Source organism: Heptranchias perlo, chromosome 13 (assembly GCF_035084215.1).
Source record: "Heptranchias perlo isolate sHepPer1 chromosome 13, sHepPer1.hap1, whole genome shotgun sequence".
In the NCBI taxonomy this organism is placed as follows: Eukaryota; Metazoa; Chordata; class Chondrichthyes; order Hexanchiformes; family Hexanchidae; genus Heptranchias; species Heptranchias perlo.
Window position 1 is genome coordinate 11,590,904 of NC_090337.1, and position 21,868 is coordinate 11,612,771.

A 21,868-nucleotide genomic window follows, 5' to 3' on the forward strand; every position below is an offset into this window, starting at 1 on the left:
ATGCCACAAAGGCACTTCTACTGGCTTCTTTAGAAGGATTATTGACAGGTTCAGGGAACTGGTTATCTGCACTGTAGGAATGTTTCTTCTTGTATCCAGCACAAGCTACAGTATACTGAAAAGTTGTTATCCCTTTGCTTGGAATAAAAAAATCACAACGTATATGAGAAAGAAACCGAAGAAAGCATGTTGGCCAGAATCACTGCAGAGGATTCTCTCTGTGATAAATACTTAACCTCTGCTTAAACTCCACCCCCGTCCCCGTTCTCTTTATTCCCCCTTGTTAGCACAGCTAAAATCTGGATCACTTGCCTGTGTGGGGAATCCGGGCATCAAACTGCATCAGTTTGCTGAAAATTTAACTGACTGAGTTATTGGACATTTGTGTCTCTCAAATCAGCTGGAGTGACTGGGTACACTTGCTCAAAATTTGACAGGAATATGGAATATACTCCATGTATATTGTGTACTAATTTAAATTTAATACTTGTAACATATAACTAAGGAATAAGGGTTTTGTATCTCCAAAGACCCATTATATCATTGCTATGGCATTTCCTCCCACCTCTCATACTGCAGCAATCCCATTTCCTGGTGAGTTCAGTAATTATTCTTCGCATGTTAGCACAAGGAACTGAGAAATGGATTGCTTGGTCACTAGAAACAGCAAAACATGATTATGCACCTCTTAAACCCAGGAATAAAATTAATCAGCTCCAAATTAATTGGCTGCCATTCCTCGTTTATTTGAATTGCAGAAAGGCACATGAAGCAGCTAGGAGGGAATAAAATGGTCCCTTTGACTGATTCCATGAGGTGGATTTTGTACTTTTTTTTTGGCTCTGGTCTATAATTTACAGATTGATGTCAGTAAGACTGTACTTACCCTAAAATCCAAGAATCTTGTGTTGTGCAATATTTTGGCATTAGTTATCCTTGGATGCTCTGGCCTGCCTTTTCTATACAACCTTATTAAAACTTAAAAAGGTGTTACCTCAAATGATCATATCTGTGCTTAAGTGTAAACAGTAACTTTTAAGAGCATCTTGCTGTCAGTACTTGTTGCAAAAACTATGACTATCATTTTATTTGACTTCTTTTTGCAATAAATACCTTAGTTTAAATTGCGTAACACACACACAAACATTCCTGATGAATGTTGACATCACTTCCTCCCGGCATCATCTGACCGTGTAGGAACTGTGCCCCAGAAATTGCCTGAAGGGTGCCTCCAAGATTCGTAGGGGAAATGCCCTGTAAATTGCCTGACATGTACTCTCAAAATGAAGTTCAGCTTAAAGTAGCCACACAATATGGAGTTCAGCTGAACTGAATGCCCGGAAGTAGCTGAGAAGCAAAGCTAATTCAAAGAACAAGGCTTTTAAGCTAAATGCCATACATGCTTCTAAGCTAATGACGCCATAAAGGTTTCTAAGTTAAAAGCCACAAAGGCTTGTGTTGTTGAACAAGACATTCTTTGCTAGTGTTAGAAAGCCATTTGGAAAACCAGGCCTGAGAAATAACTCTTATGGGATGACATAAACATGTTGGGGGTTAATTTTGATAACCCCCGAATCTGGGCGCGGGGGTCGCAATGTTCAATTAACCCACACCCGGTTGTTCCGATGCAGGCAGCACGTGAGATTCATGCTGCCTGTTCACTTACCTGATTCTAGCGCGAGCAGCCAGGCCTAGCTGCGTTGTTCAGTAACTTCTCACCAGCAGGGGGACCAATATCGCATGAGTGGCTCATACCTCTTAAAGGCAGCCTGCACCTCTGATGTGCAAAAAATAAGATACGGGACCGCACTGAGTCTGAACGGAGATCAGACATCGCACATGTAAAACACAGATGCAGGTCCCGTCCCTAAGTTTACAAACTGATGAGTTATGTTACAACATTTATTAAAGGTTGCGCACTACTAAATCCCACATCCTCCAATCTGCATGCCAGACCTCACCAATTTGCCGATCTGAGTTTGTGCCAGGCTTGCGAGAGAGTGTGCACCAAGGTTCTCTGATGATGCACTAGAGGCCTTGGTGCAAGAGGTGGAAAAAAGGAGGGGCATCCTATATTCGCAGGGGGGCAAGAGGCCCTCTGGACATATGCTCAAGAGGCAGTAGGGGACAAAGTCAAAGCCAGACGCATAGCACCACGAACATGGATGCAGTGCAGGAAGAAGTTCAATGCTTTGACACAAGTGGTCAAGGCGAGTGAGGTCAGCTGTCAAGTGGCACCTCCTACCAACTGCACCACTAGCCGCATCCACTGCTCCACACACTACACCCCCCTTCACCCACCTACCAACGAACTCTTTCAATCAGTACTCAACTCTCCCAATCAGATGTTTCCTCTCATCTTCACACATTACCACTGCTGCAAGCCGCACACCCACAACTCACACACACTGGCAGCTATTCAACCATGACAGGCACATCACCCAAACATCCTGTAGGACACTCATCGACACACATCCCACTTTATTGCAGGAGAAGGTGGCATGTATCAGGAGGCAGCAAGTGGCAATGGCATTTAGCCCCTTGAGCCTGTTCCGCCATTCAGTGAGATTATGGTTGGTCTGTGACCTAACTCCATATACCCGCCTTAACCAAAGACATTAAAGGATAAGGGGCTAATAAAAATCTATCAATCTCAGATTTAAAATTCACAATTGAGCTAGCATCAACTGCCGTTTGCAGAAGAGCGTTCCAAACTTCTACCACCCTTTGCCTGTAGAAGCATTTCCTAACTTCACTCCTGCAAGTCCTGGCTCTAAATTTTAGGTTATATCCCCTAGTCCTAGTTTTCAAGTATAGGAGGCCTCCAAAAACAGGTATAAATGCATCATCAGCCAGAAGCAATAATCCAGCAACTAACCTGTAAATCCTGCACCTTTAAATAGGTCCCTTTAAATAGCGCTGATGGGGGGTCCTCCAAACCATCTAAGGCACGTTCAGCTGTTTGTGGTTAAGACAGTGCATTGGCTGGAGCGTTGAGTGCCAAAATGGCATTGATCCCTTTAAATCAGCGTTGCACACTGATCTAATGCATATTCTCCTTTACATGGTACCAGCGTTCGTTATCTGCGTGTGCATAAACGCCTTTACCAAGATGGCGTCCAGCGCACGCCACACTAGAAGCTTGCGCACGCATTCCAGGCGGCATTTTGGGACCTTAGAGGCCGCATGGCGCCTAATAAACGGGCGCTACATGGCCTAATTTATAGCCCATTATGCCCTAACTGGTCCTGTATGGCATAAACCCATGGAATGACACCCAGTGAGACATAAAAAGGTCACATTTCCTCACATTTTTATGGGACGCCTTGAACAGGAAAAGATGGATGCATAAGGGGGAGGGGTGGTAAAACAGAGATACAGAATCACAAGCTATACATGCTTCACTAACTTGAGATTTCCCGGGAAACTTATTACCTGTTAGAAATGATTGACAGCAAAAGGGGTGTCACTCAGATTGGTCAACTGAATGTAAGAAGCTTCTCTTCGAAATTAAGCTATAGTAGCTATAGTAGTCTGTAGTCAGAAGCAGAGGCATCTCCTCTTTGCCCTTGTTAGATTTTCTTAGATTCTCATAGCTTCTCTTTGTAGTTAGAAGAAGATTCTCTTTGCTTTTCATCAGAGATTTTTGGACTCTAAGGGAATCAAGGGATATGGGGATCGGGCGGGAAAGTGGAGTTGAGGTCAAAGATCAGCCATGATCTTATTGAATGGCGGAGCAGGCTCAAGGGGCCGTAAGGCCTACTCCTGCTCCTATTTCTTATGTTCTTTCTTTCTTCTAAGTAATCTTTACCTAACAGGTGTAAAAAGGTACCCATACAAGTTCAAAGCACTTTCAGGACTGAGGGTCAGAAGTTAAAGAAGTCAGGTATATGGCTACACCAGTCAGCTGCAGGCAGAAATAAGCTCGTCACTTAACTGTACAAGTGTCTGAGATCAGCGTAAGTGAGAGAAAAGTCAGCAGGCTAATATCGAGGATCGGCTCAGCTGGAACTGAGGATCCCACATGGAACAGATAACCCGGCCATCAAAGGGGCTCATCGGCTCAACGCTCCAGAATCTAACGCCTGCATCCCAGAGAAGGAAGGAGGTCGACTCAACCATGTCGCTCATAAGGACGAGATTGTATAAGCTAGATATAACATTTAGATATTAATCTATCCAATAGACTGGCTATCTGACGCTGTTAACGTATCAACTAACTAGAGGTCTAAACATAGGGTAACGTCAGCAATTTGTAATAGTCTCAGACACAGATCTCAATTATATAATTTGATAGTCGGCGACTCTGTTAGTGCTGAATCACGGTGAATTGCCTTTGCAACCTCTGTTAGGCATTTCGTTAAATAACTCTGTCCATTAATGATTTGTTATTCAAACTGCTAGATGGCCTGACTACATCTATTAATTGCTCATATACTCAATGTTTAATTTAAGTTGTGCTTTTGTAGTCAATAAACATTCGATAGTGCATGACCTATTCTCTGACCTCTTTAATGACAAGGTAAAACAGGGTTAGATTCATTTACTCAGTAGCTTGTGGATATCCAAATCAAGAGTTGGTGAAATAAACTCAAATTCGACTGGTTAATGCAAGACTGCTTGGACATCATTTGCTCCTAGACCTAAAATGGGACATTAAACCCCAGACAGTTCCTAAGTGAGGAGTTAAGTGAGGGTTTGTCTGGTTCCTTGACATATATTTGTCAGGATACCGAAATCCAGTGCTCTTACATCCATTTCACCCCATGAGTATCCAATTATTTATCATTGCATGCTGCACTTTCCACAGAGATAACAGAAACCAGAGTATGAAAGTGAACATAATGGGACCCTGTCAGAAGCAGTATTAATGTAACTAGCTGGCCAAACATCACAGTGAACGTCAACCTGCTACATACTGATAAAAACAGTAGGGTGGCTGATTAAAATTTGTCAGTCAATCATCTACAGTATGCATTCTCGCTTCTTAATAAGACTTGTCCAGGCATCTATCCCAGGAAACTAATCCCAACGTCAGCAGATGTTACTGGAGAGAGCAATACTTGTCTGAACGTGCATTATAGCTGAATTTCATAGGCTTCATTTAAAAGAAAATGAATTATCACTTTTTTTGCAAAAGGTTTCCTCACACTAGGCACCATTCCTGATGATTTCCTAGCAAATAGGAACATAGGAACAGGAGTAGGCCATTCAGCCCCACGAGCCTGTTCCGCCATTCAATTAGATCGCGGCTGATCTGTATCATAACTCCATCTACCCGCCTTGGTTCCGTATCCCTTAATACCCTTACCTAACAAAAATCTATCGATCTCAGTTTTGAAATTTTCAATTGACCCCCAGCCTCAACAGCTTTTTGGGGAAGAGTATTCCAGATTATCACTACCACTTGTGTGAAGAAGTGCTTCCTGACATAATCGATGGTGGAAATGAGAAGACGCTGGTTTCTGCCTCCTGGGTGTTACATTTCGAATCAAATTTTTCATTAACTATGCTGGCGATGTGAAAACATTACTGGCACATTATAACCTATTACAAGCCTACGGCGGGAATCACATCAGCTGAACATGTTAGACCACCATCACAGAGACAAACCTGTTGGAACGGCCTGGCCTGGGCCTGCTGCCGGAGGAGGCGTTGCTGTTGCTGCTGCTGCAAGAGCTTCATCTGCAGCAGCTGTTGCTGGGGAGAGATGGAGGGCATGGAGGGGGGCTGCATCATGGAGCCAGAGCGACGCTGCAACATGTTAGTGAGGGCCTGCTTGGTGTTTGTTGGTGTGAACTGACCTGTCGGATCCAACCTGGGTCCACCTGAAAACAGAAAAGTAAACCATCATTTGACCTTTCTGTTGCCTCAAACACTACGATTTCCTCATGGATTCTCTCTCACGCTCCCTTCAATGAGGATGGCATTCCCTTCTCTGAGGATTCCTGAACCACCCGGTTTTAAGTGTTGCTTCCAGAGGCAGTAACGCCAGGACTGGAAAATGTGAAGGCTGCTGATTGAGAGGCTGAATGGTCTACTCCTGTTCCTAGCATAGACGCATTCCTGTTTATAGCATAGATGCATTTAAGGATAGTACAGATGCATTTAAGGGGAAGCTAGTTAAGCACATGAGGGAGAAAGGAATATAAGGACATGCTGATGGGGTTAAATGAAGAAGGGTGGGAGGAGGCTCATGTGGAGCATAAACGCCGGCAAAGACCTGTTGCGCGGAATGGTTGGTTTTCTCTCTCAACTACTATCTTTTAAATGACCAGTTTTTATAGCCTCCACTACACTACCCTGGAATTGATTCCAAACATTGATCAATTTTTGAGTGAAATGGAACTTTCTGACATTGGTCTTCAGCAGTTTGAACCTGTGCCTCCTTGTTCCACTCACATGGAATACCTGGAATTAGTGTAGTGGTTATGTTACTGCACCAGTATTCCAGAGGCTGGACTAATAATCCAGAGAATGAGGGTTCAAATCCCATCATGGTAGTTTGAGAAATTGAATTCAGTCTAAAAAAAAATCTGGAAATAAAAAGCTGGTATCAGCGAAAGTTTTTTTAAAAATTCGTTCATGGGATGTGGGTGTTGCTGCCGAGGCCAGCATTTATTGCCCATCCCTAATTGCCCTAGAGAAGGTGGTGGTGAGCCGCCTTCTTGAACCACTGCAGTCCGTGGGCATGGTGATCATGAAGCTATCGGATTGTCGTAAAAACCCAACTGATTCACTAATGCCCTTTAGGGAAGGAAACCTGCTGTCTTTACCTGGTCTGGCCTCTATGTGACTCCCGTTGGCTCTTAACTGCCCTCTGAAGAGGCCTAGCAAGTCACTCAGTAGTATCAAATCCGGGCAATAAATGCTGGCCTTGCTAGTGATGCCCACATCCCAAGAATGAATAAAGAAAAAAATTACCTTTTCTATACCATTTACTATCTACATCTATAACATCCCATCTCAGTCGCCTCCTTTCAAGACCAAAGAGCTCAAATCTCTGCAATCTTTCTTTATCCTTCACATATAGGCCTAGCACTGACCTGGCTTCGCACAAACTTGAACTGACACTTCATCTAAATCCCCCCTCACAAAGGTCTAATGTCTACTTGCTAAGCTCCATGCCCACTGATTAAGAGAGTGAGAGAGAGAAAAAGCACGACAGAGAGAGAGAGAGAGAAGGAACCTCGTGCACAGAGAGGAGAGAGGAATGAGAACATGAAACTTCTTTACCGAAAGAGTGGTAAGAATGTGGAAAGCACTACCACAGGGTTACGTAATTGAGGCGAATAGCATAAATGTATTTAAGGGGAAGCTAGATAAACACGAGGGCGAAAGGAATAGAAGGGTATGCAATTGGGGTTAGATGAATTAGGGAGGGAAGAGGCTCGTGTAATGCATAAATGCCGGCATAGACCTGTTGGGCCAAATGGCCTGTTTCTGTGCTGTGGACTCGATGTAACTAGATGAATTCCTGATGCATTGTGTCACAAGTGGCAGGACACCAACACAGTAACATTTTGTTACCAGCAGGGGAGGATTGTGTACTTAATATTCCTGGCTACAAGCTAGTCAGGAAAGATAGTGAAGGAAAGAAAGGAGGGGGGGGCTGGCAGTATTGATCAAAGAAACTATTATAGCACTGGAAAGGGATGATGTAGTTGAAGGTTCAAAGACAGAATCTATTTGGTTAGAATTAAGGAACAACAGAGGAGCTTTTACGCTACTGGGTGTATACTGGAGGCCACCAAATCGTGGGAAGGAAATAGAGGGGCAAATTTGCAGGAAAATTACAGAAAAATGCAAGAACTATAGAGTAGTGATAATGGGGGACTTCAATCATCCAAATATATACTGGAACAGTAATAGTTTAAAAAGAGGGGGAAGAATTCCTGAAATGTGTACAAGAGAACTTTATGGAACAGTGTGTTTCCGTCACAACCAGGAAGGAAACAGTGCTGGATCTAGTTCTGGGGAATGAAGTGGGGCAGGTGGAGCATGTTTCAGTGGGGGAGCATGTGAGACAAGTGATCATAATATCATTAGGTTGAGAATAGTAATGGAAAAGGACATGGAACAATCAAATGTGAAAATACTTAACTGGAGGAGGGCTAATTTCAGTGAGTTAAAAAGGGATCTTGCCCAGGTGAATTCGAACCAAAAATTGTTAGGCAAAGCAGTACTTGAACAATGGGATGCCTTTGAGGAGGAGTTAGTTCTGGTGCAGAGTAGACACATTCCTACAAGGGGGAAAGGAAGGGCATCCAAAGCTAGAGCTCCCTGAATGACTAAAGATATGGAGATTAAAATGAAACAGAGAAAGGAGACTTATAATGAATGTAAGGTTCATAATATACTAGAGAAGAAGGCTGAATACAGAAAATACAGAGGAGATCTAAAAAAGGGAATCAAAGGGGCAAAGAGAGAGTATAAGAATAGATTAGTGGCCAACATAAAAGGGAACTCAAAAGTCTTTCATAAACATATAAATCGTAAAAGGGTAGTCAAAGGAAGAGAGGGGACCGATTAGGGACAAAAAAGGGAGATCCTCTTGTGGAGGCAGAGGGCATGGCTGAGGTACTAAATGAATACTTTGCATCCGTCTTCACTAGAGAAGAAGATGCTGCCATAATAGCAGTAAAGGAGGGGATAGTAGCGATATTGGATAGGATAAAAATCGATAGAGGAGATACTTGAAAGGTTGGCAGTACTCAAAGAAGAAAAGTCACCCAGCCCAGGCAGGATGCATTGTAGGTTACTGAGGGAAGTAAGGGTGGAAATTGCGGAGACTGGCCACAATTTTCCAGTCCTCCTTAGATACGGGGAGGGTGCTGGAGGACTGCGAAAAAGAAGGGAGGGTTAAACCTTGCAATTACAGGCCAGTCAGCCTAACATTGGTGGTGGGGAAACTTTGAGAGATAATAATCCAGGACAAAATTAATTGGCACTTGGAAAAGTATGGGCTAATAAATGAAATTCAGCACAGATTTGTTAAAGGAAAATCATGTTTGACTAATTTAGTTGAGTTCTTTGATGAAGTAACGGAGGGGGTTGATGAGTGTAGTGCGGTTGATGTGTGTCTGGACTTCAAAAGGCATTTGATAAAGTACCACATTACAGACTTGTTAGCAAAATTAAAGCCCATGGGATTAAAGGGACAGTGGCAGAATGATTACAGAATTGGCTAAGAGACAGAAAGCAGAGAGTAGTGGTGAACGGTTGTTTTTCAGACTGGAGTGGTGCTCCCCAGGGGTCAGTATTAGGACCACTGCTCTTTTTGATATATATTAATGACCTGGACTTGGGTATACAGAGTATAATTTCAAAGTTTGCAGATGACACAAAACTCAGAAATGTATTAAACAATGTAGAGGATAGTAACAGACTTCAGGAGGACTTAGTCAGACTGGTGAAATGGGCAGACACATGGCAGATGAAATATAACGCAGTGAAGTGTGAAATGATGCATTTGGGTAGGAAGAATGAGGAGAGGCAATATAAACTAAATGGTACAATTTTAAAGAGGGTGCACATACACAAATCTTTGAAGATGGCAGGACAAGTTGAGAAGGTTGTTAAAAAGCATATAGGATCATGGGCTTTAGTAATAGAGGCTCAGAGTACAAATGCAAGGACATTATGCTAAACCTTTATAAAACACTGGTTAGGCCTCGGCTGGAGTATTGTGTTCAATTCTGGGTACCACACTTGAGGGAGGATGTCAAGGCCTTAGAGAGGGTGCAGAAGAAATTTACTAGAATGGTACCAGGGATGAAGGACTTCAGTTATGTTAAAAGATTATTGCTCAAGATAAAGAATCACTGGATTGGGGGTAATATTCTGGCATGGGTGGAGGATTGGTTATCTAACAGGAAGCAGAGAGTTGGGATAAATGGTTCATTCTCGGACTGGCAACCAGTAGCCAGTGGTGTTCCGCAGGGGTCGGTGCTGGGTCCCCAACTCTTTACAATCTATATTAACGATTTGGAGGAGGGGACCGAGTGTAACATATCAAAGTGTGCAGATGATACAAAGATGGGAGGGAAACTGGAGAGTGAGGAGGACATAAAAAACCTACAGGGGGATATAGACAGGCTGGGTGAGTGGGCGGAGATTTGGCAGATGCAATACAATATTGGAAAACGTGAGGTTATGCGCTTTGGCAGGAAAAATCAGAAAGCAAGTTATTATCTTAATGGCGAGAAACTGGAAAGTATTGCAGTACAAAGGGATCTGGGGGTCCTCGTGCAAGAAAATCAAAAAGTTAGTATGCAGGTGCAGCAGGTGATCAAGAAGGCCAATGGAATGTTGGCTTTTATTGCTAGGGAGATAGAATATAAAAACAGGGAGGTATTGCTGCAGTTATATAAGGTATTGGTGAGACCGCACCTGGAATACTGCATACAGTTTTGGTCTCCATACTTAAGATAAGACATACTTGCTCTCGAGGCAGTACAAAGAAGGTTCACTCGGTTAATCCCGGGGATGAGGGGGCGGACATATGAGGAGAGGTTGAGTAGATTGGGACTCTACTCATTGGAGTTCAGAAAAATGAGAGGCGATCTTATTGAAACATATAAGATTGTGAAGGGGCTTGATCGGGTGGATGCGGTAAGGATGTTCCCAAGGATGGGTGGAACTAGAACTAGGGGGCATAATCTTAGAATAAGGGGCTGCTCTTTCAAAACTGAGATGAGGAGAAACTTCTTCACTCAGAGGGTGGTAGGTCTGTGGAATTTGCTGCCCCAGGAAGCTGTGGAAGCTACATCATTAAATAAATTTAAAACAGAAATAGACAGTTTCCTAGAAGTAAAGGGAATTAGGGGTTACGGGGAGCGGGCAGGAAATTGGACATGAATTTAGATTTGAGGTTAGGATCAGATCAGCCATGATCTTATTGAATGGCGGAGCAGGCTCGAGGGGTCGATTGGCCTACTCCTGCTCCTATTTCTTATGTTCTTATGTAAGCTGGGATTGTTCTCCTTAGAACAGAGAAGGTTAAGGGGAGATTTAATAGAGATGTTCAAAATTATGAATGGTTTTGATAGAGTAAATACGGATAAACTGTTTCCAGTGGCAGAACAGTCGGTAACCAGGGGACACAGATTTAAGGTGATCGGCAAAAGAACCAGAGGCGACATGAGGAAATATTTTTTTACGCATTGAGCTGTAATGATCTGAAATGCCCTGCCTGAAAAGGTGGTGGAAGCAGATTCAGTAGTAACTTTCAAAAGGGAATTGGATAAATACTTGAAGGGAAAACATTTACAGGGCTATGGGGAAAGAGCAGGGAAGTGGGACTAATTGGATAGCTCTTTCAAAGAGCCGGCACAGGCATGAGGGGCCGAATGGCCTTCTCCTGTGCTGTACCTACTATGATGAAAAGAGGGTTGTTCGGATGACCAAATTGTCACTTTTACAACAGTAAAATTTCACATAGCCACTGTATTCGCAACAGCTGTTTTCATTTAATTTGTAACCAGCAAGACCTTTACACCAGGAATAGTCTTTCAGCAACTATGCAGATTCCAACCACTCATCAACCTCCGTGTCTCTGTATTTACAATATTACACAGAATTTACAACACAGAAACAGGTCATTCGGCCCAAATGATCTGTGCCGGTGTTTATGCTCCACACGAGCCTCCTCCCAACCGGCCAGCATATCCTTCTATTCCTTTCTTCCTCGTGTTTATCTAGCTTCCCTTAAATGCATCTATGCTATTTGCCTCAACTACTCCATGCAGGAGCGAGTTCCACATTCTAACCACTCTCTGGATAAAGAAGTTTCTCCTGAATTTCTTTTTGGATTTATTAGCGACTATCATATATTTATGGCCCTTAGTTTTGGTCACCCCCACAAATGGAAACATCTTCTCTATGTCTACCCTAGCAAACCCCTTCCCAATTGTAAAGACCACTATTAGGTCACCCCCTCAGCATTCTCTTTTCTACCACTTTACCTGGAGGAAGTGGTTGATTCTGAAAATAGAACCCTGTCTGCTGCGGCTGGCCCATGAGGTTGTAGCCCCACGAAGGCGCTGCCTGAGGATGGTGCATTATCTGTGAGGACATTGGCGTGTAATTTGGAGGCACTCTATAAGCATTGTTTTGTTGATAGTCCTGTAACACAAAGAGACTGGCATTATTGAGAGTATTTGTTGACAAGGTGACACAGCACACCGATGTTGCTAAGCGTTGTTCTATAAAATGGGTAGACATGGATTTGTCCTTACAACACCCAGCAAATTCTTGCTCTGAGTTTTTTTCCCACGATTTTCAATGCTCCACCGTTATGTATGAAGGGAGGCTGGGAGACACCAGGTAACGACAGACCGGTCAGTTTAACATCAATTGTGAGCAAGTATGTGCTGATGAAAGAGGCGCAGCATGGATTTGTGAGGGGTAGGTCACGTCTGACTAATCTGGTTGAATTTTTTTTTTAAAAAGGTCATTAACTTGGTGGACAGGGGAATGCCTATGGATGTTGACTATATAGATTTCCAGAAGACATTTAATAAGGTTCCAGACAAGAGATTATTGGCAAAAATAAAAGTGCACGGAATTGGAGGTAACTTCATGACATGGGTTGATAATTGATTGGGAGGTAGGAGGCACAGAGTAGGGATAAAGGGAATGAATTCCGATTGGTGGGATGTGACAAGTGGCCTTCCCCAGGTTTCTGTACTGGGGCCTCAGCTTTTCACCATGTATATCAATGACTTGGATGAAGGAATAGAGAGTTATATATCACAGTTTGTAGATGGCACTGTTAAGAGGCACAATAAGTTGGGTAGATGGGAACAGGAAGTTACAAAGGGGCAGAGGTAAAGTGAGTGGGAAAAATTGTGGCAGATAAGAGTTCAATGTGGGGAAGTGTGATGTCATTCACATTGGATCCAAGAAAGACAAATCAGAATATTTTCTTAATGGCGAGAAACTAGGAACTGTGGAGGAGCAAAGGGATTTGGTACACAAGTCAATAAAGCTAGTGCACAGGTGCAAAAAGTAATCAAAAAGGCTATTGGAAGGTTGGCCTTTATCTCAAGGAGGCTGGAATACAAAGGAGAGGAAGTTATATTTCAGTTCTACAGAGCCTTGGTCAGACCCATCTGGAATACTATGTTCAGTTTTGGGCACTGCACCTCAGGAAGGATATATTGGTCTTGGAGAGGGCACAGCACAGATTCACCGGAATGATACAAAGGCTTGAAGACTCAAGTGATGAGGACAGGTTGCATAAACTTAGCCTGCATTCCCTTGAGTTTAGAAGGCTGGGGGTGATTTTATTGAAGTGTCTAAAATGATTTTTTAAAAATTGATAGGTCCATACAAAGAAGCTATTTACTCTAGTAGGGGAATCCAGAACAAGAGAGCACAATCTTAAAATTAGAGCTAGGCCATTCAGGGGTGAAAACAGGATGGATTTTTTCACACAAAAGGGCAGCGGAAATCTGGAATTCTCTCGCCCAAAAGGCTGTGGCTACTGGATCAAGATAGATCAACAGATTTTTTTTTAAGATTAATGGTTCGCTTTGCTTTATCTCAATTACAACCTAAGCACAGACAGAAAGGAAAGTGTACGGGATTGACAACTTGGAACAAGACGGTCCTTACTTCTGTTTTTGATGCTAAAGATTTTGGCTTCCTTTTCCTGTTCTTGGTTTTTTTCTCCTCCTCCTGAGTGTTTTTGTTCTGATCGGCGATTTCAATTGGCTTCTTCTCCGAATCCAGAGACACCGGTGTGGGTGGCTCCTCTTCATCCTCTGGAGGGAGTGGTAAAGGCTCCAGGTAGTAGCTTCTTGGTTTTGGCTTAGGATGCGTGTGATACAAGAGAAGATGATGTTGATCTTCATACTTGATAACCTTCCGATCCACGCGCACTGTACCAAACCAGGCCCAGGAAAGTGGAGCCGGATTCTTATGTCCCTCAAATAAATCCCAAGGGTTGACCTTCTGTTTTGTAGACACCTGGAGACCCTAGAGCATAGAGCATGGATTGCCATTTAGATTAAAACATGAAGCAGCAGCAGTCAAAATATAACAGTACAATACTTACCTGGGCAGAGTGAATATTCGGACATCAGAAATGTTTAAAGTGAAAAAATGCTCTGGAATGGTAGGATACAGATTTGTGATTACAGTTACCAACATGTGGAGTCCTATTCTGTACAGTGACTGATAGGTCCTTATCCACAAAATTCCTCCCTGGACCATCAAGGAGAGACACCTATCCACAGAGTTTCCCAACGTACCATCAGTGATAAAGAGATATACCCGTAGTGCCTCAGCAGGTTTATCCATTGACCCACACATGCCAGGAAAGTCGGAGATTCAATCTCTGCCGATGATAAGTTCGCTGATGGCAGCGTGGGTGCTACAATTAGCCAGCGTGTCCCTGGCCTGAAGAGTGAAAGATCAACCAGGCCCGCTGATCACAATGCAGGAGAAAGGCTAGGAATTGGAAGTAGATGGATAGTGCTTTTAGAGAGCTAGCGCAGGTGTGGTGAGCTGAACAGACTCCTTGTGTGCTATGCAATTCTTCTGGAATTGCATGTGTGGACCTTCAGGTAAGGGCAGAGTGATTGTGATACCCCTCACAGCCGAATAACCCCCCCCAGCACCCACTATCAAGACTCAAACATGAGTGAGGTACTGGAGGGCATCTGACGCCCATGTACCTCTGGCAAAGAATCGACACCTTCAGGAGATGAGAGGAGAAAAATTGAGATAAGATTCTATATAGAACTAAAACTTGAATTTATATCGTGCCTTTCACGACCTCAGGATGTCCCAAAGCGCTTTACAGCCAAATGAAGTACTTTTTGAAATGTAGTCACTGTTTTAATGTAGGAAACGTGGCAGCCAATTTGCACACAACAAGCCCCCACAAACATCAATGTGATAATGACCAATCTGTTCTAGTGGTGTTGGTTGAGGGATAAATGGTTGGCCAAGACACGAGGCAGAACTTCCCTGCTCTTCAGAAAACTGTACGTATAAGACAGCTTTCAGAGCAGAGATCTCATTGAATCGGTAACGTCCCTTATAAGACGTGAGAAATAATGGCATAAACTTGGATCAAGCTCACTGCTTTTCTCTCGTCACACAATACCTGCCTGTTTTTTGTCTATGGAATCGAAGCCCGCAATTTTGTTGCCTTTAGTGTCAATCAAAGATCCCATTGGCTCACAGGTAATGACATCACAGGTTTGCTTTGGTAATGGGAGCAGCTGACGTACTTTGTCGATGCTTTCTGAATGTTTATCACCAAGTTCTTTCTGGCAGAAAAAAGGAAAATAAAGAAAATCATATTAGACGACATAACGTGTTGCCTGAGACCTGTTGTAAAAGATGCATCACGTAGCTTTAACTGAGAAGTGGTGACTGGCTTACATTCCCCCAAACTGTTGCTGTTCTCAATGGAGACTTTCATAGCAATGAAAGTTCAAAAATTATCTTGATCTGCACATCAGATCATGCCCAGCTCAAATTTATGGGATGAATGGCCATAAGGAGATAGATGGTATGATCTGCATCTTACTTATGGTGGGAACGAGCTCTCGGGTGGTGTTGAGAAGATGTCTCATTTCAGGATTTCTGACTGTGCCAGCACACAGATGTAACGTAACTTCTGAGGTAGACTTAGCTCTTAAGAGATAAATTTACAGGACAGCAGGGCTGGGAAATGTAACTTAGGGTTCAAACATGGCATCTGAAACCAGCATGCTGAAGACGATGAAGGATAGTTTTTAACATTCTGGTAATCGTTCATGTTCTTTGCTACCGCGGCAGCTCTATTCATCTGAACTCAGCAGGCATCATCGTCAATTTATGCTCGTGGTTGCGTCTTTGGTTGGGGGAGGTAGTCCGTTGGACTGACAGCTGACAATGGAGTCAGGCTGGCTGGGGGAGAAAAACACCAGATTGCAGGGAGAGAAGGATCTGCCCTGGGCTGAAGGTCAAAATGCAGGGGTTCAGACTCCTAATGCTAGTAATTATAAAGAAATTAGATAATTCTGAAAATACGAAAAAGACAGTCCACCAATATGTAGCAGCGTGGCACGTTCGTTATTTTACTTAAGTACTGGAAGTGAAGTGAAATCGAGTGAAATAAATGAGTTTTGATTATAACTGTTTCTCTGTATGTTCACCTTTTGTCAAATAAAGCAGCTTATCAATTCATATTAGGCCTAATTTCCTCAAGTTTTCTTGATATGCCTTGAGAGATTGAAGAAGTATACAGGCAAAAGTATGAATTTAGATCTTCAGGGAGTACCATAGTCACACCTGCCGGTTATGCTATCATGCAAGTAGATATAGGGCAGAGTGAGTCAACTCCCATAAAGGTAAGATGCTCAGATTGCTTGCAGGAGCGACTGACACCACTGAATGGTATCTTGTTTATGCAAAGAGGAGCCGACAGCTACAGTCCTCAAATAATGGACAATAGTCCCTGAACCATTTTATATGGCCATATATGAATTTGGGGCGCTAGATGGTGGGAGCACAGGCACGTCAGTCAATCTTCCTCCCGTCCGCACTGCTCTTTTGGTTCTTGCTGCTCAATCATGGCTCCCTTCAGCCCATGAGCTGATGCGAGCAATGAATGAGAGTGTTAACAGTCAGAAGTGAACCAGCTCTCTGGGTGGGAGAAAAGATTCTCATCACTGCTATCAAATTTATAGAAGTGAAAAGAATGTAATTGTTGAAATAACAACACTCTTCACAGTTATGTCCTTGGTAAGATGCACACTTGAGGTAAGATGCAACTTGGCTGAATATAATTAGTGACCCCCTGATCTACACAATACATTTTTGTAAACCACATGAACAAACAGGAGTTTTTCTCTCATATATATATATATATATATATATCTCAGAGGAAAGTTTTTTTTAAAAAATACTGACTTGAGGCAGTGCAGTTCTGCACTGGAAATATGTAGGACAGAACAGGACTAACAACTGCACACCCACAATTCTGCAAAACGTGTATTCTCAGTTCTCAAATAGGATGTCAGAAGGCGTTAAGTCGAGAATAGGGAGGGCAATTTCAGGGAGTGAGTCCTTCCAGAACCTAGTTACAGACAAGGCATTGGCAGCAACCTAGCAGTAACTCCACTAAATGCTCTCTCAGCTGGAGAAGAGTATGTTATGGAGGAAAGAGGAAATGGTACGCTTATTTCAAAATGTCCTATTTCCATTACTCAACTGTTCACAATTTGCAACTGAACAAAAGTTAAAAGTTCATGAAGCACATTAGAAACTACTGGTGCACACATGGTTTTGTAGCTAGACAGACATCTGGGAGAATAATGCATGCACACTCAGACCGGCTATACTGAAATCATGTACCTTGGAGCAGTTTAATAATGCATTTAGTAAGAACCTATAAGTGCTGGGCAATAGTTTTCTAAAATTTCCCCTCTTTAATTTGGCCGGTGTAGTATTTTTTTTGTGCCAATTTTGAGTTTTGTTTGTGCTTAGAGAACTAGACTGAAACTGGCCAAATACATTTCACTCAGCACATTAGCAGCTGTTAGAGAAACAAGGTTTTGTACTGAATCTGTTTGGGTCGGATTCAAACCCCAGTTTTAGAATCAAAGGACAAAGTCCTAGCATAGATTTAAATGGTGGCACATTTTGCTGAGGATACATGCTGGTGGGTTTCATTACAGCCAATTCAATAGTCAACAGGTACACAAGGCTCGAATTCCTCAAAGCCAGCCAGAGCTAAAGTACGTATAAAATCGTAATACGATAAGCATGTGCCTGTCAGTACTTCATCATAAAATCTGATTACAGATGTATGTATCCCAGTTCAAAAACTTAAAAGCATTAATGAGCAGTTTCCTCTCCAAATTAAAAAACAAAAATGCTGGAAACACTCAGCAGATCAGGCAGCATCTGTGCAGAGAGAAACATAGGGTTAACGTTTCAATAACCTGATGAAAGGTCATTGACCTGAAATGTTAACCCTATATTTCTCTCTCCACAAATACTGCCTGACTTGCCAAGTGTTTCCGGCATTTTCTGTTTTTATTTTAGTTTTCCAACATCTGCAGTCTTTTGCATTTTTTCCCCTCTCTAAATTGTCGCTCAATTTATGTATCAAAAGATCACTAGTGAAGAAACTATTTGGCTCATCTTAGTACATCCATCCAGAAAGGCCCTATACTCCTTCCATTGCAGCATCTTATTTTTCCTTAAATGATTCCAGGTTTTTTTTTTACTTCCACTATGCCACTGGGGGGTCCATTCCATGAGTTGATCACTTTGGTGTGAAGAACTTTAGTATTGGTCCTACATTTGCTAGTTATTAGTTTGAACCTGTCTCCCCTTGATTTAGTTTGTAGCAACAGTCCACATTTACCGATTCTGTACAGTTTATCTTGTACCCTGTATCATTTCCTATCTTATGCATCTCTATAAGGTCACCTCAGAGTCGCTTCCTTTAAAGACTGAAAAGCCCAAGTTTCTCCAGCCTTTCCTCAGACCTCTGACACAAGAGATCAACCTCATGACTCTTCTCTGCACTGCCTCCAGCAGTTAAATGTCTCTTTTGTGTCCTAGTGAGCAGAACTGGACACAGTACTCATGTATAGTCTGACTAGTGCACTAACCACTGACTTGCATCCTACTGTTTTGAATATATAGTTCAGCATTCTATTGTCGATTTCTGCAATGCAGCACTTGGACATGTTTAGAACCCTCGATCTCTCTCAATTTCATCCTTAACTATTCTGACACCATTCATGACCATTTGACCATTTATTCTTCCTATGTTCAGTACTTATCCGTATTAGATTACATGTGACATTATTTTGTTCAACTCATCTCACCTCTCCTGAGCTGCCTCCTCAGAATCCAATGCCTCTCCTAACTGAATATCATCTGCAAATTTGACCAATTCGCATTGAGTTTCTGAACCATGTCATTGATGTAAAGTGGTCCCAATATTCATGCCTGAGATACTCCACTCAGTACTTCCTCCAATGTAGCATAACTGTCCTAACAAATCAAGAGCTCTGTGGTTTTAATTGCTTGAACTCCACCACTACCTCTGTGCTTGGGATTCCCCAAACTTTGGCTATTGCTTGCATGTGCTTAAGCTCGGTGGTGCTTAATAAGTGGGATGTGTTCCAACGACAAGAGGGTGTACACTCTTGTATCGAGCAATCAGAATCTCTATCTGTGCGGATTTCAAGGTAACTTGGTTTAGAAACTCTTAAGCCACGGTTATGGCTTGCCTCATGTGCTAGACACCCAGCCAACCAAAGTAACCAGGAAAATCCTTGCCATTTATTCCATTAAATGGAGTCATTTAAAAAGCAAACGCTAAGAGTACACATAACAACCCCTTTCTGGATGAATAAGACAAAATGTGTTGAATATCAGATATTGCAAAAAGATCTGGTATTCAACACATATTAGTTCATTCATCCAAAAAGATCCTGAGGTCACATAAGGAATTGTAAACAGATGCACCACAGAAAGCAATCTACTTACCACAGACCTCTTGCTGTGATTACCTTTTTGGGTGACATCATCAGAGATTACATAGAATTTATAGCACAGAAACAGGCCATTTGGCCCAACTGGTCAATGCCGGTGTTTATGCTCCACACGCACCTCCTCCCTCCCCTCTTCATCTCACCCTATCATAATATCCTTCTATTCCTTTCTCCCTCATGTACTTATCCAGCTTCCCCTTAAATGCATTTATGCTATTCGCCTCAACTACTCCTTGTGTTGGAAGTTTCATATACCAACCACTCTCTGGACAAAGAAATTTCTCCTGAATTCCTTATTGGATTTATTAGTGACTATCTTACATTTATGACCCCAAGTTTTGGACTCGTCACACATTGAAGCACCTTCTCTACGTCTATCAAACTCCTTCATAATTTGAAAGATCTTTATTGGGTCACCCCTCAGCCTTCTCTTTTCAAGAGAAAAGAGGCCCAGCCTGTTCAGTCTTTCCTGATAGTTATAATCTCTCAGTTCTGGAATCATCCTTGGAAATCTTCTCCAGTGCCTCGATATCCTTTTTGTAATATGGACACCAGAACTGTACATAGTACTCTTAAGTAAGGCCTAACAAAGGTTCTACACAAGTTTAACATGTTTGAATTAGTTTAGTTATTCAAGATTACTATCTGCACATAACGTTATCATTTTGCCCACATGTGTGTAGTAAGCTAATGTCAGACAGCACTTCTTTATAGCAATACAAGAAAGAAATAGATTGGATTATGTGCGGTCTGCAGAGGGAATAGATTTAGTGGGCTATTCTTGTTCCATTGTTTTACGTTCTATATTCTAATCTACCTATCATCCTGAAAGAGCAGCAACAAGGAAGGCCTTACATTTATAAAAAAAAATCTCTACTTAGCTGAGGAAGTTCGATGGAGAATTGAAGAAATGAATGGGAACATCTTTCATAGTTGCATACTCTCTCTCTCTCACACACGCACACCACATTCCAAAGGCTAGACCAGTACATTGAGACACCAACTTGCCTTATCATCAAGTGATCAGAATGCAGGTTATTCTCTTCTGCATTAAACTTGAGCCGTTTGCCACGTCCATCAGGAAGGACGCAGATATCAGTGGGGTGACGATCCCAGGCAGCGAAGGCTCTCAGGTTAAGGCCTCCCTGTACATGGACGACGTCACCGCCTCCTGCTCAGATCAGCAGTTGGTCCGCACACTGATGGGCATCTGTGACCATTTCGAGCTGGCCTCGGGGGCCAGAGTGAACCGAAGTAAGAGTGAGGCCATGTTCTTTGGCAGCTGGGAGACCCAATCACTTGTCCCCTTCACCGTCAAGTCTGACTACCTGAAGGTGTTGGAGATCTGGTTCGGGGGGCCCTTGGCCTGCACAAAGAACTGGGAGGTGCGGATCGCTAAGGCCAAACAGAAGCTTGGTATGTGGGTGGGGTGATCCCTCTCCGTAACCGTCTGGAACTTGGTGATAAGGTGTGAGGTACTCGTGGTGTTGCGCTACGTGGTCAGGGTCTGGCCCATTCCTCATAACTCCACCGCCACATTCTGAGAGTCCTGCAAGGAAAGGAGAGGGTGGACTCGATTGGGCTTTTCCCTGGCCAGACGGTCGATGCCATTTGGCAGAACCTCGCGTCGCCAGAACAGACCAACAGGCACCGGGATGTAGCCTGGACGGTGGTGAGAAAGGCCCTCCCAACATGCACGGAATCTCAGCACCACCGCAAGCTGCCTGAGGCTGCGGCGGGGAGGAGACCGTCATCCACCCACTGATGGACAGACCCTTCACGCAGAGGGTGTGGAGAGAGATGCAATTGTATCTGTCCTGGTTCATCCCCAACAGTTCGGTAACACAGGACGCTGTGCTCTACGGGCTGTTCCCTGGGACGCACACCGAGACAGGTATCACCTGCGGCTGGAAGACCATCAACTCGGTGAAGGATGCCCTTTGGTCCGCCCGAAACCTGCTGGTCTTCCAGCTGAAGGAGCTGCCCACGACTGAGTGTTGCCGACTGGCACACTCCAAGGTCCAGGAGTACGCGCTGCAGGACGCACTGAAGTGAGGTGCGACCTACGCAAAGGCCATATAGGGAAAGGCCTTTGTATTATACAGAATGTATTAGAAAATATCTATTGTGTTTTAAAATTGTAACGGTGAGATCAGTGTATACGACCTGTACTGTGCTGTATTGCTTTGAACTGCTGTGCTGCATTTGTGCCCTCTATTTGAACTGTGTGTAAACCGTGCGTATCTTTAGATTTTATGATATAAAGTATATTTTGAAATATAAAAAAACCACAATGATGCTACTATGAGGAGGTGCCCGTTAAGCTGATATGCATCTCCAAACGGCTCAAG

General features: G+C 43.1%; 1 protein-coding gene across 6 annotated transcripts in view; it reads right to left on the reverse strand.

The window, feature by feature from the left end:
• LOC137331279 (mediator of RNA polymerase II transcription subunit 12-like protein) overlaps positions 1-21,868 on the reverse strand; it is a 482,895-nt gene that overhangs the window by 45,363 nt on the left and 415,664 nt on the right. For all 6 annotated transcript variants that reach the window (XM_067994976.1, XM_067994975.1, XM_067994977.1 and 3 more), the window contains 4 exons: positions 15,123-15,284; positions 13,621-13,983; positions 11,967-12,126; positions 5,614-5,828 (listed from right to left, as the gene is read on the reverse strand). In XM_067994976.1, the coding sequence (XP_067851077.1) occupies positions 5,614-5,828; positions 11,967-12,126; positions 13,621-13,983; positions 15,123-15,284 (900 nt within the window). The remainder of the gene's footprint in view (positions 1-5,613; positions 5,829-11,966; positions 12,127-13,620; positions 13,984-15,122; positions 15,285-21,868) is intronic.